This window comes from Lynx canadensis, chromosome D2 (genome assembly GCF_007474595.2).
Source record: "Lynx canadensis isolate LIC74 chromosome D2, mLynCan4.pri.v2, whole genome shotgun sequence".
Taxonomy (NCBI): Eukaryota; Metazoa; Chordata; class Mammalia; order Carnivora; family Felidae; genus Lynx; species Lynx canadensis.
In genome coordinates, this window is record NC_044313.2 from 5375808 (window position 1) to 5394054 (window position 18247).

The window sequence follows — 18247 nt, forward strand, 5'->3', positions numbered from 1 at the left end:
AGTCATTTGCTCTCTGAATACCACCATGCTTTTGAAAAAGACATCCTAATGACATGCTATGGTGGCTGGGATTTGCCTCAATTGAATATGTGGGGGAGGAGCACAGAGACAAAAACAAGACTGAACGGGACTTGAGACCTTCGGAAGCCCAGTGAGGAGTGCACACAGGCGTCTGTGACCCTCTTCTCTCCATGCTTCTACAGGACTAAGCATTTCTATAATGCGAACAAAAAGCTATCTTGAATCCAGAAGCAGAGTTGAAGTGTCCCTTCCCCCACCTCCCATTTCCACAGAACCGAGGAAGTGCTAAATCAGAAGCAAAACAGATGATCTTCATTTTACAAAACTGCTCACAGATGACCCTCTACATCTTCAGTCACTCACGAGTCTTCCTTTCCCATGTCTCCCGATGTTACTCGTCCTCAAGACAACTCCTTCCTGCTCCATGATCAATCCATGCAGAGCCAAGGCTAGCAGAGACAGCCAGCTTCCCCGAGCAAACACAAAACCTCTCCTCCCCCTACACCGAGTGAATTGCAAATGTATGCAGCTGGTCATGCTTCCTTCTCTGTGCTGCTCCCTGAGAAAAGAAGCGCACGATTGGGATATTCATGTCCGTTTCTGTTCAGGCAATAAATACGCACTGCAGGTGCGCCTGGGGCCAGGCACTGTCCTAGGAGCCAGCGATTGGGCAGTAACAGCATGAACAAGCAGGCCATGCTCGGGGAGCTCTCACTCTAGGGAAAGACCACAGATAACAAAAAAGCCAAGAAGAAAAATGTGCACTCATTTCCCATGGTGGAGAGTGGCAGAAGCAGGCCTGGAGGAGAGCGGCTGGGGGTGTTCCATGCAGGGGCGTTGGAGCACCTCTCAGAGCAAGCTCTCTGTAGTCCCTCTTGATTTTTTGTTGGTCCAGGTCTACTGACTCTTGGCTCATATTTGACATGATGATGACCCTTCCCCATGAGGGCAGGATCTTATCTGCCATTTTTCGACTGAACTCTCCACAAACATGAGAGACGTGGCTAACGTCAATTGTGCCTTAAATGTGAGAGGTCAACTCAGCACCATGCACACTTTCATCTTCAGAGGGTATGATTTAGGCAACAAGAGCGAAGCAGGGGAGGAAGCTGAAGCCACGTCACTTCTCGAAAGTCCCTGAGTTAGCAGGCAGGAGAGGCAGGATTTGAACCCGAGCGGTCTGATCAGAAAGCCCACACACTGAGCCCTCTTGCAGACCGCCCACCCTCATCACAGAGAGGCCTTCAGAAATCCACAGTTCTTTATTAATGAGGAAGTAAAAGCGTTTGTAGGAGAAATGATGCAAAACCATCATTCATGGTTTTGCAAATCGAAGTTAAAGGAGAGAGCCGTGCACTCGGAGTAAAGGCCGATGGTGGTGACATGCAGCCGTGCGCTGGGAGGAGTCGAGTCTCCAGAGGGCCTGGTGCAGCACTGGCTTTCTCAGCCGACCGTGTGGCAGACCCCCGCCGTGGCCATCGGTGTGGACACATGTAGTGTGAACTACAGCTCCTGAAAAGCCTTCTTATACTTGGGGGAGATCTCAACATGGTGAGCAGTGCCTCCCCCGTACAGAAGTCAGAACAAATCCACCGCCACTCTTACAACTGTAATGCACACTATTCCCGGATTCTGCCAACGAGCCACGAAGCAACGGGAAACGGGCGGTGGGAGGGCCAGCTCTGTGAAGATCTCCCATTTCCTTCCACCAGGGTGGTAGCTACAGAAACAGCAGGAACCACAAGGCCCCGACCCAGAGGGAGCACTGCAGCCGGGGCACCTGGGAGTGGGCAGTGACCGTGACGGCAGCTGCTGTGTCCACACCGGTTGGGGCCAAACAACCCTCTTTGCCAGAAGACACATCTCCTGCTAGAGTCTAGCAGACTCAGCTGGGTGTGTCCTCAGTCTCCGTGTCCTTTACAGGATAGAGAAGCAGCAGCTGGGGAAGCAAGACTGAAACAACAGGGCACTGTGAGCCTCCGTCTCCCGGGACCCACACGTGGCCCCGAAGGCCTCCATGCAGAGAAGCAATTCTAGTGGCAGTATTCACTGCGGGCCTTGCTGTACGCGGATCAGCTGGTCACTCCCAACGAAGGGGGACTCTTACAACCATGGAACGTATTTGCCATCGGGGGGAGGAGGAAAGCGGTGTTTTAGAGCAAATCAACGGAGCCAACACACGTGCTGGTGAGCAAAGACACGCGTTAGAGCCCCCACCAGGACACCTGGTGGAGCCACACATTGGTGCACTCTGACCACATCCCCAAGAGAATGTTTCCAAAGGGCTAGCACACCCAGGGACCTGTCTGGCTAACAGTTCTAGAACTCTGGACCCGTGGGAAGTTGGTCTGACTGGTTCCACTGGGACCAGGAAGCCCACACAGACAAAGACCATTGTTACAAATTAACAAGAAGTGGAACAAAGCAGGAAAATCAGGGCCATCATATCTCATCAAAAATTACTTTGGCTTTAACTGTTTATGCCAAATGTGGCACACAGTATCTTGCAAAAGTAATGCCATCTTTGTAAGAACAGACCAACCGGAAGACTTCCACCGATAAGTCTTTCCTGACGAGGATGTAAGACGGCTACAGGTCTGCTCTGAAGAAGCTGGGAGCTTGCAGATGAGGAAAATCCAGGTTATCTTGGCCAAGAATCTTTTCAGAAAGATTCTTAACACTCAAAGCCTGTAAGCGAGCCCTCTTTTTTTTCTTTTGTGTTAATGTTTATTTATGCCTTTTTGAGAGAGAGAGAGAGAGAGAGAGAGAGAACAAGCAGGGAAGGGGCAGAGAGAGAGGGAGACACAGAATGAGAAGAAGGCTCCAGGCTCCGAGCTGTCAGCACAGAGCCTTGACACGGGGCTTGAACTCCTGGACTGTGAGATCACGACCTGAGCTTGAAGTCAGATGCTTAACAGACTAAGCCACCCAGACTCCCCCAAGAAGGGCCTTTTTCACATTGGACGACACATTCTGAAACACTTTGGGGACAGCCCATGAGCATCAGGGAGGGTATTTGGATTGCCAATGGTGGCTTAAACGAGGTCTACTGACTGGGGAGCTGGGGAGCCACTTCTAAGACACGAGGCTTCGGGTTAACTGTGGCTCATGTGGTGCACGACCATTCCAGATTCACATGTTTCACTCAACCTCATTTTCTATGTTGGGTGCAACCTGCTACGAAAATTAAGTTCCTAACTTTGTACTTAAAAAGATTCTAGGTTAATAATTAATTGCATGCTGCAAAGGCTTCCAAAACAGGACTTGAGGCAGTCTGTGATAAAAGACTTATGGAACAAGAGTGAAAACAGAAACAGGGCACAGTAAAGAAGAGAAACACAATTACCAAACACCTAGGCTGACACAATTACCAAAAATAAAGAAGAGCCCCTTCAAGCTTTCTACTAGCTAAGTTCCAATAGAAGAAAACATTCCCTTGAAATGTATTCTTTTTTTAAAAAAATTTTTTTAACGTTTATTTATTTTTGAGACAGAGAGAGACAGAGCATGAATGGGGGAGGGTCAGAGAGAGGGAGACACAGAATCTGAAACAGGCTCCAGGCTCTGAGCTGTCAGCACAGAGCCCGACACGGGGCTCGAACTCACGGACCGTGAGATCATGACCTGAGCCGAAGTCGGCCGCTTAACCAACTGGGCCACCCAGGCACCCCCTTTGAAATGTATTCTTAAAAGAATTCCCATTTTAAAGGTTTTTGATTGAACCATTTATGTTTCAGGTCCTTATCCAAAGAGAGCCAAGGGATATGCGGAAAAAGTTCTGCCATAGAAATTACGAATGAAATAGAGGGAAGAAAGTCTTCTCTGTATCAACAGTCAATAGAAGTTAAGTACAATCAATTGTTGACGATTGTTACTAATGTTAATTGGTAATTCAGTGAACCGGTTTACCTCAGTGGTGGTGATGGCAGCAGTGTGTGTGTGTGTGTGTGTGTGTGTGTGTGTGTGTGTCTGTCTGTCTGTGTGTCTGTCTGTCTTCGGGCTGGATGGTCAGGAGAAGGGACGTCAGTAACCTCCCTAATACGATCCAAATAGAAAACTTCTGGGGGATTTTATTTGCTCTGGTGTAAAGTGTAGTCAGTGTGGAAGGAAAACAAAGCAGGCGTCCCCACCCATCACCCCCACCCTCAAGCCTTCCCTGAAGGCCATATTTCACCAAGCTTTAGAAGACACCTGGAGGATGTGAATAATTCAAGACCCAGACCTCCAGTGAGACCCTGAAGAATGGACAGTCGAAATTAGTGTCTAAATAAAGGAGATTCATGTGCTTTGAATCCCAAACAAGGGCGACAGACCTGATTTTCATTTGCCCAAGTGAGAAACGGGCGTGTGGCCCACAGAGAGACATGTGGAAGGCTGCAGAAACCCACTCGTTTGTTGGTTTGGTGTTTTCTTTCACAAAGAACACTTGATCTCAAATGAAGTCTGAACATTTTCTCTCAACATAAGCCTTCACTGTAAATGTAGACTCCGGTGCCTTTATAAAGTTCAATCCAGAAATAAGGTTAAAACCAGCAGGGAAGCAGAGGGTCCAGTAGTCCAGAAGGTACGAAGGACTGATCTGGACACGCACTGAGTTCTCAGTGCAGCCAGTAGCTCAAGAGGAGACCCCAGGCCAGGACTGCACCATCCCTGAAACCCCACACATGAGGACAACAGAAAATAAACGGACCAGCCAAATGTCTGGACACAAATAGAATAGTGTAAATCTGTGCCTCTCAGTCAGAATGTCACTCAACAGTCTGTACATTTGCCTCCAATAAATGAGGAAGGTTGCGGAATTATGCAAAGGTTTTAGGCCTTCAATAAAACTGCTTGACAAGTGTAAAATATTAATTCAATCTGTCCAAATAGAAAGAAAATGATTAATAAAAAGGGTAGGGAGATAACATGAGGAAATATAAGGTGTTCCTCAAGATAAATGAGTTGAGGAATCATTAAAATTCTTATTACTTTGAGCAGGGTTTGAAGAAACCCTATCAAAGAAAGCAAAGTTCAAGAGAAGACAGAACCATTATTTCTAAATTTAAAGAAAACTTGACATTTTTCTTTGCAATCATCTGAATGGAAGCAGGTGATTGCCTCCCCAGGATAGACGATCACATGTCTTAAAGGCTACAATGTATGCTGATTACCTTAGGGCTTTGGTGTAGACCTAAATTACAAACTACAAGGTTTTCCCTTCATCTCTCAATGATCTATCACCTACGCTGTATGTCAATTACCATTCTCTTGTACGGGCTAAATCTTCCTGTCTTGTAATGGAGCTGTTTTAATTGGTTGCAACCTCCACTCCTTTTGGCATGGAGGAGAGAATTCAGAAGGGACAAGGTCTATAGACAATGAATAATGTGACAATTTAATGATTCTCCGGCTTCTACTCACCATGCTGTGTGAAGAGGTCACTGTGAATGATTTCAATCAAGCAGTACAGCTTCTGAATGGTCAGCAAACCCATGGGAACATTTAGGATGAAATCAGTAAACATTTTGCTATAATGAAAAACACAAGTGAAAGAGTTTAGGGATACACAGCAAAATGATCCACTGTGTTCAAGACAGTACCTAGATGCAGGGTCATTAAATGGTCATTAAGCTCTACTAGAATATTGGATAATGCCCATTCTACAATATGGGCCAAAATCTCATCCAACAAAATGATGCTTTAAAATGTTGTTTTTCACTTCGTACCCACTCAAATGGCTAGAATCCCAAGGAAAGACAACAAAAAGTGTTGGCCAGGATATGAAGAAATGGGAGCCCCCATATCATGCTGGTGGGAATGTAAATCGGTACAGCCACTTTGAAAAACTGCCTGGCATTTCCTGAAAATGTTAAACACAGTTACCATATGATCCAGCATTTCTACATTTCTACTCCCAGATATATACCCAAGATAAAAGAATATATATATATATATATATATATACATATATATATATACACACACATACACACCCAACACAAAACCTTGTACGTGAATCATAGCAACACTATCCCTAATACTCTAACAGGGGAAAAACCCAGATGCCCATCACCTGCTGAGGGGACAAACAACATATAAGATAGCCATAAAAGTCATCCATAACAAGGAATGAAACTCTGACCCATGCTACAGTATTGATAAACCTTGAAAACATTATACCAAGTAAAAGGAGCCAGACACAAAAGGCCACATATTGTACAATCTCCTCCACATAAAATGCCTGGAAAAGGCCAACCTATAGACACAGAAAGGAGATTCATGGTTGCCTAGGGCTGGGGTGGGGACACAAAACGACTGTTAATGAGCACCAGGGAGCTTACAGGGGTGATCGAACTTCTAAAATTGCACTATGATGATGGTCACACAACTCTGTAAAGACACTGAACACCATTTAATTAAACACTCTGAACCTGGCGAACTTTATAGTACAGGTATTATATCTCACTAGAGATATTCTTCTAAAAGTTTACTTTTACAGGGCCACCTGGGTGGCTCAGTCAGTTAAGCATCTGACTCTTGATTTCAGCTCAAGTCACGATCTCACGGTTCACGGGATTGAGCCCCACACTGGCTCTGCGGGCTAAAAGTGCACAGCCTGCTTGAGATTCTCTCTCTCCTCTCTCTCCGCCCCTCCCCCAATTGTGCATACACATGCTTTCTTGCTCGCTCTCAAAATAAATAAACATTTTTTTTAAATTTAGTTTTACAAATAGTCAATAAAACTATGAAGAAGTCTTAGAAGGAGGGTTCTTGTCAGTAACAAAGAAATGCCGTTCACCAGTCGTTATCAGCAAGGTTCTGTAAAGGAATAATTCCAAGTACTGGCAAAGTTTGGGAAGACAGACACCAACATGCTTTGGTAGAAGGTTGCTTTGACTCTTCGAGGACAACTGGATACTATTTGTTTAAAATCTTTTAAGAAAACGCAAAAAAGAAACAGAAAAAAAAGAGAGAAAATGTAAAACCTGGTAAATCCATTTCACTGTTTATCCTACTGACCTAAATAAGGACAAGATACTACAATTAACCTACCAAAAAACTTGTCCTAGTGTGTTGTATAATAATAAAAACTGAACAGAATCCACTACCCATCGGTATAGCACAGTGGCATGTTCTTTGTAATTAAAAACCCAGGTTGGTCTCAAAGTACTGCCACCGACCAGCTAAGTTATCATGGACGAGTTACTTAGCATAAAAGTGGGCGAATAACAGAACCCAAGATTAACAACGCATGGAAAGGCTTTGTGTAAAGCCTCTTCTGTGTGGAGAAAGCACATAATCGATGTCAGTACCTACGGTTGCTACCTCAGTAAATGACGGGGGAGCATAGGATACAACACCGTGGAGGTTGTGAAAAAGTATGTTGCAGAAGACTATCGCACCATGTGAGAAAACAAGATGTTACGCACAGAAGCTGACTGTAAAATAAAGAATATAACTTCATTTTTTTCTTTTTTTGCTAATGTTTATTGATTTATTTTGAGAGAGAGAGAGAGAGAGAGAACAAGCAGAGGAGGGGCAGAGAGAGAGAGGAGAGAGAGAGAGAACCCCAAGCTGAAAGCACGGAGCCCAACACGGCTCGATCTCATGAACCATGAGATCATGACTTGAGCCAAAATCAAGAGTCGGACGCTTAACAAACTGAGCCACGCAGGTGCCCCACCTGTGTTGAATTTTTTAGAGGAATACATGTGTACTTATGTATGTGTATACATGTGCATGTGTGCAAATCCAGATCCTTCTAGTTATTTTTAGGGAGTAGAATTAAGTTTCACTTATTCTTCTCTGTGATCTCTTCTGTTTCATCGAAACATGAATCATTTTCTTTTTTTTTTTTTTTATAAATTTTTTTTTTTCAACGTTTATTTACTTTTGCAACAGAGAGAGACAGAGCATGAACGGGGGAGGGGCAGAGAGAGAGGGAGACACAGAATCGGAGACAGGCTCCAGGCTCTGAGCCATCAGCCCAGAGCCCGACGCGGGGCTCGAACTCACGGACCGCGAGATCGTGACCTGGCTGAAGTCGGACACTTAACCGACTGCGCCACCCAGGCGCCCCTGAATCATTTTCTAAATAGGAAAAAATTCGCACATGATTTACAAGGTCATTTTTTTTCTTTTTTAAGAAGTCAGTAGATTCGGTGTCGAAGAGGCACACAGGCATGTGTAAAGAGCCAAGTGACCACGAACAGACTGGACTGGCCCTGGAGAGGGGGTTCTTCCTTGGATCTCCAAGCACCGGTGCAAGCACCCACTGTGAACGCTGCCCTGCTGATGGGTTAGGGTCTGATCCCCGTCCCCCGTGAGGACAGGCTGAGAGCGTGGCCATAGCCCATCCAGCCGCAGCCTCCCTCACTGCCTCTGTTCCCTAGATCCGAAACTCTCAGTAAGAATCTTCACCAGAAGCACCCGGAAGATTCGTTAAAACCGAATGTCTGGGGCCCACCCCACATTTCTAACTCAGAAGATCTGGGAAGGACCCCAAGAGTCGTCATTTTTCTAACAAGTCCCCAGGGGCTGCTGATACCGTCTGTGCTGCAGGGACAGGACGATCCAAAGACCCAGGGCAGACGTGCTGCCAGTGGGCCCCTTCATTCCTTTTCTCGTTTAGGGAATATGCTAAGCTGGGAGCAGTGTTTTCAGTGTGTGGGAGCAGGATATAAAGGTGTCCGTGCAGGACGCTGAATCCTAGGCACACCAGAAACCTGGTGATTTGTGGAGGAGACCTCCCAGAAAGACCCTGGCCCTTCACTGCCCGGGCATGAGTAACCTACCATGGATATAAAGAACGGAAAGGGTGACCATTTTTTACTCAGTGTAACCACTCAGGGGACACACGGACCTTGACTCACGTTTAGAGGGGCATTTGGGGCTGCTAAAAACGATGCCAATCCCCTGCAGGTAGTTTACAGTGTCAAATGTTAAATCAAAACCAAAATCAAAAGCAGACAAGGGCTGTGCTTTAGATGTCTGGGATTAAAAAGGCGGCGTGTCCCAGTGGCTCACAACAGTCTTGTAGAACACAGGCTTCCTTAAGAGGGCACACGTAGGACTGGGCAGGAAACACAGGTGGAAGAAGGAAGGATTAGGTCCCAGCCTCACTCCTTGGTCTGAAAGCCCAACAACCAGCTTCCTTGAGGTTCGGTTTGATTTGGTTGATATTATCTTAGGTGACGACACCCAGCCCTCAGTTAAGAGCTCACAAAGAAGCCGAGTGTGTTGGGCAGGGTGGGGCAGTGAACAGAAAACCTCCTGTGTCAGGTATTTTAGGGGCTGAAAACACAACCAAAGCCCAACCACCACAGTGAAATTCAAATTCAAAAGAATAGAAAAAGCCAAATCTGTACGATCTACCCATATTGGGCTACAAACAATCTTCTAAACAAAATACTCTGTGGGGTGATGGATGATGTCTTTTCCATGTAAAGTCATAATTAGGGAAGTGTCACAGACATCATGACCAGCATCTGCTCTAGAATGATCCAGGGCACTGACCTCTGGCAACATGAGACTGAACCTCGAGCCTCCCATAACTTCGATGCACAGAACGGGGGCAAGATGAAGGACGCGGGAAGACCGCACCTTGGGTGCTTCCTTACCTGAGCTCTTTGGGATCGAACACCAATTTCACATCGTTGACAATGGTTGGCAAGTATTTCAACGCTGCCCCCTGCAAACCAAGAGCAGAGACTGCTGAGCCTCACGTAGTTTGGCAAAGGTTAATACGAATCTGTAATTACCCTGAAGAACCACAGACATCCCAAGAGGAGAAAGATCACTTTCTAGGTGAGGACAGGAGATGGTCGAACACAACAAAAACAGAGCAAACACGTCTAATCCACCAACAGTGGAGACCTGTCACATGGTTATCTTGGCACATAAGAATTTAACAGAGGCCAACATTTATTGCCTGCCGACAAAACGCCTATACCGTGTGCAGCTTTTGCACGATTTCCTCCTTCACCCTCACGAAGCTATGGCAAATGAAGACGCGTGTCCCTCTGAAGAATGCTCTATCATTCAAATCACTGCAAATCCATCATATTCAACATTTGAAACGATTGCCTTTGTTCCGTTCCAAAACTGTTTTCTGTGTATCTGTGTATCCCTTAATTAGGAATCTTTATTTCTTTTCCTTTAGTAACCTTATCTCTTGTATTCATATTTTTTATCTTCTGGAAAACCCACACTCTCAAAAACCAGAGTGATAGTAATCGTGATAGACTCTACCACATGCTATGTGCTGTGCTAGAACCTTTGTATATTTTATCCTTGATTCCGACGGAGCTCCGACAGGGAGCTGGCTGTGTTGGACGGCAAGCAAACTGCCAGGAGATGTCAATTACTTTGCCCCCGATCACACAGCCAGAGCTAAGAGAGAAGTACAATTCAGTTCAGTGGGAAGCCAGAGCCTTAGCCCCCTCAGCTGTGACCTGATGGGAAAAGTTCTTGGATTTTCAGTCTGACCGTGGTTGCCCCACCTCTATCTGTGACTCTATGTAACTCCTTGTACCGGGCTGGGCTCCACCTCCCAGAATGAAATGGGGGAAATAATACGCATGCCAAGTACATCCTGAGGTGGCATTAAAGTTCAAGATAAAATGAAAAGAGAAGAGGGTAACACTTTAAACACTGGAAAATACTACACTTAAGGCACAAACGATTGTTAGCATTATTTTCCGAAAGCAAAAAGGTAGTGTTTAAAAAAAAAAATAAAGTCAAAATGGAGTCACTTGTGCTAATAAGTAAGCCCCATGTCAGCACCAAGACTTCATACCTAAACTAACTGCAGTTTTGGCCTCTCCCAGGAATATAATCTTAAACTAGGCAATCTGAAATTTCCTGGTCAGCACAATAGAGGTTATCCACCTGTTAGACCCTTTCCATCCCTCAGAGAAAGATCGAGGAAGGCTGCTCTTTCCTTTTGCCTATAACAGTCTCATTTTGCACAGCTCTTCAGGGCTCCTTTCTACTTGCTAGATGGGTTGCTGCCCGATTCACAAATTGCAGAATAAAGCCAATTAGCTCTTCAAATTTACTCAGTTGAATTTTGGTCTTTAACAGCAAAAGCCCACTTTAACATACTACACTGAATATATATGGTCAGCCGATCTGCAACAAAGAACACAAGCACCTCCCCCTCAGCACCAAATGAAACTCATCCCACACCTCACACCCTATACGAAAATTAACTTTAAATGTATCACAAATCTCAAACATAAAACTTAAAACTACACAACGTCTAGAAGGCACTTAGAAAGGACACCAAAAGCACAATCTATGAACGAAGAAGCGGGGCAACCTGGGTGGCTCAATCGGTTAGGCGTCCAACTTCAGCTCAGGTCATGATCTCACGGTTCGTGGGTTCAAGCCCCACATCTGTGCTGACAGCTCAGAGCCTGGAGCCTGTTTCGGATTCTGTGTCTCCCTCTCTCTCGGCCCCTCCCCCGCTCGCACTCCTCTCTCCCAAGGACATTAAAAAAATGAAAGCCAAAGAAAAGAAAAAGAAAAACTAAAGTTCACCAAAATAAAAACTTCTGCTCTGTAAAATGCAATGCTAAGATAATGAAAGATGAGTCACACTCCGGGAGAAACTAACTGCGGATCGCATATCTGATCAGGATCTGAATCCAGCACAAAGAACACTTAAAACTCAATCGTGAAAAAAAAGTCTACCCCCCAAATAGGCCAAAGATTTGAAAAGACACTTTTCCAAAGAAGATATATGGATGGCACAAAAGCACTTGAAAAGATGCTCAACATCACCAGTCACCAGGGAAATGCAAATTAAAACCACAGTGAAATATCATTACCACCTACTAGAATCGCTGAAACACACACACACACACACACACACACGCACGCACACGCGCACACACACACACACACACATGCACACACACGCCTGACAATACCAAGTGCCATTGCATATGCTGCTGGGCTACATGCAAAACCAGGTCAGCAACTGTGGAAAAGCACGTGGCAGGTTCTCACGAGGTCAGACACGCACTCTCCGTCCAACCCAGCAACTGTACTCCGGGGTCCTGACCCGAAGAAATGAAACTTCACGCTCACACAAAACCCTGCGTGGGAATGTTTACGGTAGCTTTATAGGTAAGCATCAAAAGCTAGAAACAACTCACAGTGCCCTCCCTCAAGAGGTGAATCCATGCAATGGAACACCACTGGGTAATAAAAGAGAGAAGTCGAGCCCCTGATACACACGACGTGGATGCATCTCAAATGCACTCTGAGAAGGAAAACCAAAAGGCTATGCAGCACGTGATTCCATTTTTAAAACAATCCAGAAAAGGCACACCTAGAGGGATGGAGAACACCTCAGTGGGTGGAAAGGGGGGGCAGGGCTAGTCTACACTGGGGGATGGGGTTGATCCAGTCTACTATACAACTGTATGCAAACCGTACCTTACTTTTCAAAACGAATAAAAGCATATTACCTGGACAGACAGGCATGAGAAACACCTGAGAGAATGTTCCTGAATGTCAACACTGCTACCCTAAGAGGTAAGTGGTCGGATTCCAGTCACTTCAAATGAGTTCGAGTTTCTTAATCTGTAGCCTGGGAATATTCTGTACATGCCTGAGACTCATGTAAGTGGCTCAACTCTACTGACACGGTACATCCTCAGGACAACGTGTGTGCAAGATCTGTTATCCCCTTTCACAGATGAGAAAGTAGAGGCATCCAGGGAAGTCACGTGTCCAGATTCACACTGCTGGGATCTGGAGTGAGGCCGTGCAAGTCCACAGTGAGCGTGAAGCCAGCACACTCAACTGTCAGCCCTCCTCTCAGCACTCCACGGTCTAGATGAGACAGGACCGGAAGGCAGCGCACTGGAGAATCTCCGAGGCTTGTCTTCTCAGTGTGAACCCTGTCCTTCAACACCAGCCGCATCAAGGGATCCCAACTAGCTCCTCTGGAATTCAACTTTTGAAAAGAGCATCAAACAGAAACAATTTCATTCTGGTCTCAAGAGCTCTGCCTCAACTACCTCAGTGCCGCTTTGAAAAACTAAAAACAAAATATTCACCGAGAGGTGTAATAAACAGCCGTTTGCACAGGCTGACTGCTAGGGCCCTAAGGTGTCGGGTTTACTTTGTGGCGTCCCGAGGGGAGAAACGCATGAGCTTCCTGCATTTTATCCTCCACCAACAAAGCAAACCCTGCCGGCAGCAACTTGATAAATTCCATTTCACGAGGAGGACGACATAGACAGCGACAAGTAAGACAGGTCTTCATGGCCACCTTCCACTTGCCGCCCTGGGGCCGCGTTAACCAGGCAGGCTGAGCGCCAGAGCGGGGCTCCCCAGGGCTGCCCCCCACAACCCGAGGTCACAGCAACGCCCACGGAGAGGGGCGCACACCCACTGGGATCCAAAATGCTGTCCAGCGCAGAATTCTGCTTAACAGATCGAGATCCTACGGAGTGTGTCTTATGGTTCGTGGCGTTTGGAAAGAACAGAGATGTACCACCCACTGGCCTTCAGCCCCGGATTAAGTAACAAAGGACAGAGGGAACAAGGAGAAAGGGACCAGCATGCGCACCTCCCTGTTCACTCTCCGCCTTCCCCCGGGGCTATTTCTCCTCAAGCCTGGGACCCCCCCACCCCACCCCGCCTCACCCATCTCACCTCCTACTTCAGAGAAAGACAAAAGCCGCCAGGAGAAAGAGCAGAGCCTCAGGAGTCCATCTGTCCAGGCAGAAGAGGCGGGGTGCCTGCCTCCAAGGGACCGAATCCTGCCCCTGGGCTCGGCAAGAGGCCCCCTCGGTCTCCCCTTCTCCCTCCAGGAGACCCAGTCCTCACCCCACCCAGCTGGTTCCTCTTCCCTCCGCAGGTGAGCCCACGTGGGTCTCTCATGATAAATGCCCAGAGAGCCCCAGCCACCTCCCGCCTCTCGTGCACAGGCAGCGCCCAGGCCTACAAGGTGCCCGCTGCCCGGCCCTCTCTCACCTCTGCCCTCACAGCCCGGCCTCCGCCCCACCTCGTCTCCATTCCTGCCAAGTCCACAGGGGCTTCAGGCCTCTTCTCAGGTGACCCTTCCCATGATACTGCTGTGACCCCTCGCCTGCTGCGGCATCCATGGCCTCACCCCCAGGGCCACCGCCTTCCTGGGCACTCGCGCCTCCCCAGCTCTCTCTGTGCGGGGCCCTGTCCGCACCATCCCTTCAAGGTGGGTGTCCATTCTAGACCTTTCTCCTTCCTCCACATACCCCTCAAAACCCCACCTTCTGCCAAGCTACGGAATCCTAGTGCCAACTGTCCGGGCTCACCTTTCTCCTGAGCGGTGGCCACCGCACTCCTGCACACGGCCGTCCCGCAGACGCTGCAGGCCCCACCTGTCACGCCCGCCACCCTACCGTGCCGGGACACCTGGGCTCAGGGCACCACACGGCAGAGTCCCCAGGTCACAGCCTCCCCGGGATGCTCCCTCTGCTTCACAGCACTTCTGACCAACCACAGAGCACGGCGGTATCCTCGCTACGAAGCGCCCCTGGTCCTACGACCTTCTCCCCTTCTACAGGTTCGACTCCCTGGTCCCAGCCACTCGTGTCTCTGGCACTGTCCTGGCTGACACCCGACCCCCTCCGGCTCACACCTGGGTCAGAATCTAACGGATACTGTGGTGGCATCGCCCAACCGCCCAGCACCCTCAGGGGCCCTGGCCCTTCCTCCCCGGTGTCCCCACTCAGCGGCGTCCACCTCCACCTGCAGGACTCTCTCTTCCGGTTTCCCCCACGTACCAGGCCCTCCCTCTGCCAGCCGACAGGCCTGTGCACGCACGTCCCTTCTTCCCGGGCCCCCCGCCCACCACTCCAGCTGTTGCCCCAAAACACTCAAGAGTTAACCCCTGATTAGTCCTCAGTCCTGCGCTTGGACATCATTTCCTTCAAGACCCGTGGATTCGGGTTCGGTGTCTGGAGACACTCCTGCTCTGGGCTGTAACAGAAGCTTGGCGTGTCTGTGTCCCCCGGACCAGAGCCCCACAGGCATGGCGGGGCTGTCCCTTCTCTCTGGGCTCCCTCAGGCCCTGCCGAGGCTCCTAGACGCGGCAGACGCTCCATGACGCCCCGACTGACAGAGCCCTGAATAAAATCACCTCTTAGTTCTCAAGAGACACTCTACGTCTTTGCATTGGACCCACAGAAATCCCCAAGGGAAATAACTCCATCCACTCCAGTTTGATGAGACAGCCAGGAGAGGCAGGGACTCTGAGGTCCAGGCTGCCGCCGACCAAAGACTAGCTTTGCCCGTTTCTAATACCGGTTATTTGTCAAGAACCTCAAGTGTTTTGGTTTCCGCCCCTGCTTTTGGCAAAAGGCTTCGCTTCCCCTGACTGCAGTCAGGTCTCTTCCAGGTGGGAGGAGCAGGTGTTCAAGAGCTGCCCGAGACGTAGAGCTGAAGACAGAGAAGGTGGGGGGCTGCCGCGCGGAGGACGGAGCGTGCTGGTCGAGTCTCATCTACAGAAAGACACCTCCAGGATGGAAGGTCCCGGCTGCAGGTGAGAGAACCCACGCCTGCATGGTGCGCAGGGGGCAGAGCCGTACAGGGGACAGGGACACAGGTTCCTGGGCCAAGCTGACTGCGGGCAAAGCACGCCTCCACCATTTGCCATGTGAACGTAGGAAGATGGCATTTCCTGTCGGTAGTTCTCATCGGTAAAACGTGCCGGTGAATAGCGCCTGCGTCCAGAGACTGTTGGCAGAACGGAAGGACGATGCGTGCATGATGCGCTCAGCACAGTCCCAAACACATCGCTGGTGCTCAACAGACGGTGGCCAACATGGCCACCAGTAACGGGGCAGGACAGCACATGACTTGGGCAAACACTGGCCTGGAGACCCTCTTTAACATGCAAAACTCTCAAACGTGACTCTACATCCAGAGTAAACTTTCATTTATAAAGTCCTATATAAAGTGCTAAATATTGAGTAGAATAATTTGCCAGACCATAGAACTCAGGATAATGGAAATGGGAAGCATTTGAGATTTTTTTCTTTTTTCTTTTTTGTCTTACTTATATTATTTGTTAAAAATTGGTTCGTTAACTTTTTTTAATGCTTATTTATTTTGAGAGAGAGAGGATGAGTGGGGCTAGGACAGAGAGAAGGAGAGAGAGAATCCCAAGCAGGCTCTGTGCTGTCAGCACAGAGCCCAGCACCGGGCTCAGTCCCATGAAACGTGAGACCGTGACCCGAGCCAAAATCAAGAGTCAGACATTCAACCAACTGAGCCACCCAAGCACCCCAGAATGTTTTTTTAAATTTTAATGTTTTCTTTTAATTTGTTTAATGTTTATTCATTTTTGAAAGACAGAGACAGGCAGAGCACAAGCAGGGGTGGGGCAGAGAGAGAGGGAGACACAGAATCCAAAGCAGGCTCCAGGCTCCGAGCTGTCAGCACAGAGCCCGACGGGGGGCTCAAACTCACGAACTGCAAGATCATGACCTGAGCCGAAGTTGGACGCTCAACCAACTGAGCCATCCAGGCGCCCCTATTTTAATGTTTATTTTTGAGAGAGACAGAGACAGAGTACAAGGTGGGGAGGGGCAGAGAGAGAGGGAGACACAGAATCTGAAGCAGGCTCCAGGCTCCGAGCTGTCAGCCCAGAGCCCAATGTGGGGCTCGAACTCACAGACCGTGAGATCATGACCTGAGCCAAAGTCAGATGCTAAACTGGCTAGGCCACCCAGGTGCCCCCAAACTGGTTCTTTTTAAAAACTCTTGCTCAGAATATGCGGAGGCCAGCACGTCAGCAGCCCCAAGCCCACAGTGCCCTGCCTGGGTTCCCTGCAAAGGGGGACACCCACCAATCAGCTCACTGGGGTGTGGCCCTGGGGACTGGATTGGGAAAGGCATAAACTCACAGCATGCGCCAAGAGACAGAGCTGGGTGCGGAGTGGAACCTCTTTCCTCAGCCCTCGCGGGGCCACGAGCCACAGGCCACAGAACCCGTGAGAGCAGCCCCTTCTGACAAAGCCCAGCCAGGAAGAGAACAGCACAATGCAGGAATTTAGATGATTTCACTGTTGTTAGCTTTGTTGATTCATCTCCTGTTTTTTTTTAAGACATGGTTGCACTAATCAAATCAATGTTTGCTTTCTGGGAAAGTTATTTCTTCAGGTTTGACTTTAAACCTAAGCAAATTGACGTAACGGCATTTTAAGTCCTAGCTTGCTCTTCTCTTTGAACTTGGCAAAGCTTCCATCTGCCCACCTGAGGAAGGACATGCCCAATTCTAAATGCACTTGGGCCTCAAGGCGATTGACACGTGTGCACTGGCATGCTGGGAACACAAGCTTGAGACCCAGCACGCCCTGGCACACGGAGGCTGTAGGTAGAGCTGAAATTACTCCAAATACAATAGGGCTCTCCACCACCGCGCACTGATCGAAAGCCAGCAAGCCACGGAACCAGAAACAAAATCAGAAAGAACCATGGCCAGTGGTAAAGCTATTTCTATTTCTATTAAAAGACAGGCAAGTTGCTGGGGACCCCTCCTAAAACGGAGTCCATTGCTTAATAACCTGGCAATCAAGAACTTGTGGAATCCAGGAAATGCAGCTCCGGGGAAGGAAAGTGAAGTCAGACCCGAATCAAACGGAGAAGAAACATATTGAAGGCTAAGTTTTAGAGGGAAAAAAATTGAATACATAAAAAGGAATAGGAAATGGCAGAAAATGCTAAGTTTCCTAACTGCTGAAATAGTTCAGGTTCAAGAAATTAAATAAATTTTATACTCTTCTCTAAATAAATTTCTTTGTCATGCAGCTCATGAGAATGCCAACTTAATCCAAATCGTAAAACAAAACAAAAAAAATGCACCTTCTACTCTGCCTCAGTTTAATGTTGTAAGTGCCTCTCTGGCTAAAACTGTTACTACTGATGATGATTAATAGACACTATTTTAGGGTAAAGTTCAGGCTACATTATTCAGTATAATTATTTTAATTAAATCCATTAGCATATCTTTATATAAGATTACAAGAGCTATCGGTGATACAAAATAAGTTTTCCTTGAATAATGTATGAAGCAATTATTAATTTACATATTTCTCAAGAAAACGCATATTAAAATGATTCCATTCGGAGGTTTTGAGCTAAAATATATAGGGCCCACAGATTCTTCTTTCAGACCTAAGAGTTCCATCTTTGGAAGATTTAGGGCATAGCCAAACAGCCTCAGAAAAAACAGAGCATT

The 18247-nt window shown here is 47.7% G+C and overlaps 1 protein-coding gene across 4 annotated transcripts in view; it reads right to left on the reverse strand.

Annotated features, from left to right (window-relative positions):
- DOCK1 (dedicator of cytokinesis 1) overlaps positions 1 to 18247 on the reverse strand; it is a 528429-nt gene that overhangs the window by 331996 nt on the left and 178186 nt on the right. For all 4 annotated transcript variants that reach the window (XM_030333989.2, XM_030333990.1, XM_030333988.1 and 1 more), the window contains exons 24-25: positions 9624 to 9694; positions 5425 to 5531 (exon numbers count right to left, since the gene is read on the reverse strand). In XM_030333989.2, the coding sequence (XP_030189849.1) occupies positions 5425 to 5531; positions 9624 to 9694 (178 nt within the window). The remainder of the gene's footprint in view (positions 1 to 5424; positions 5532 to 9623; positions 9695 to 18247) is intronic.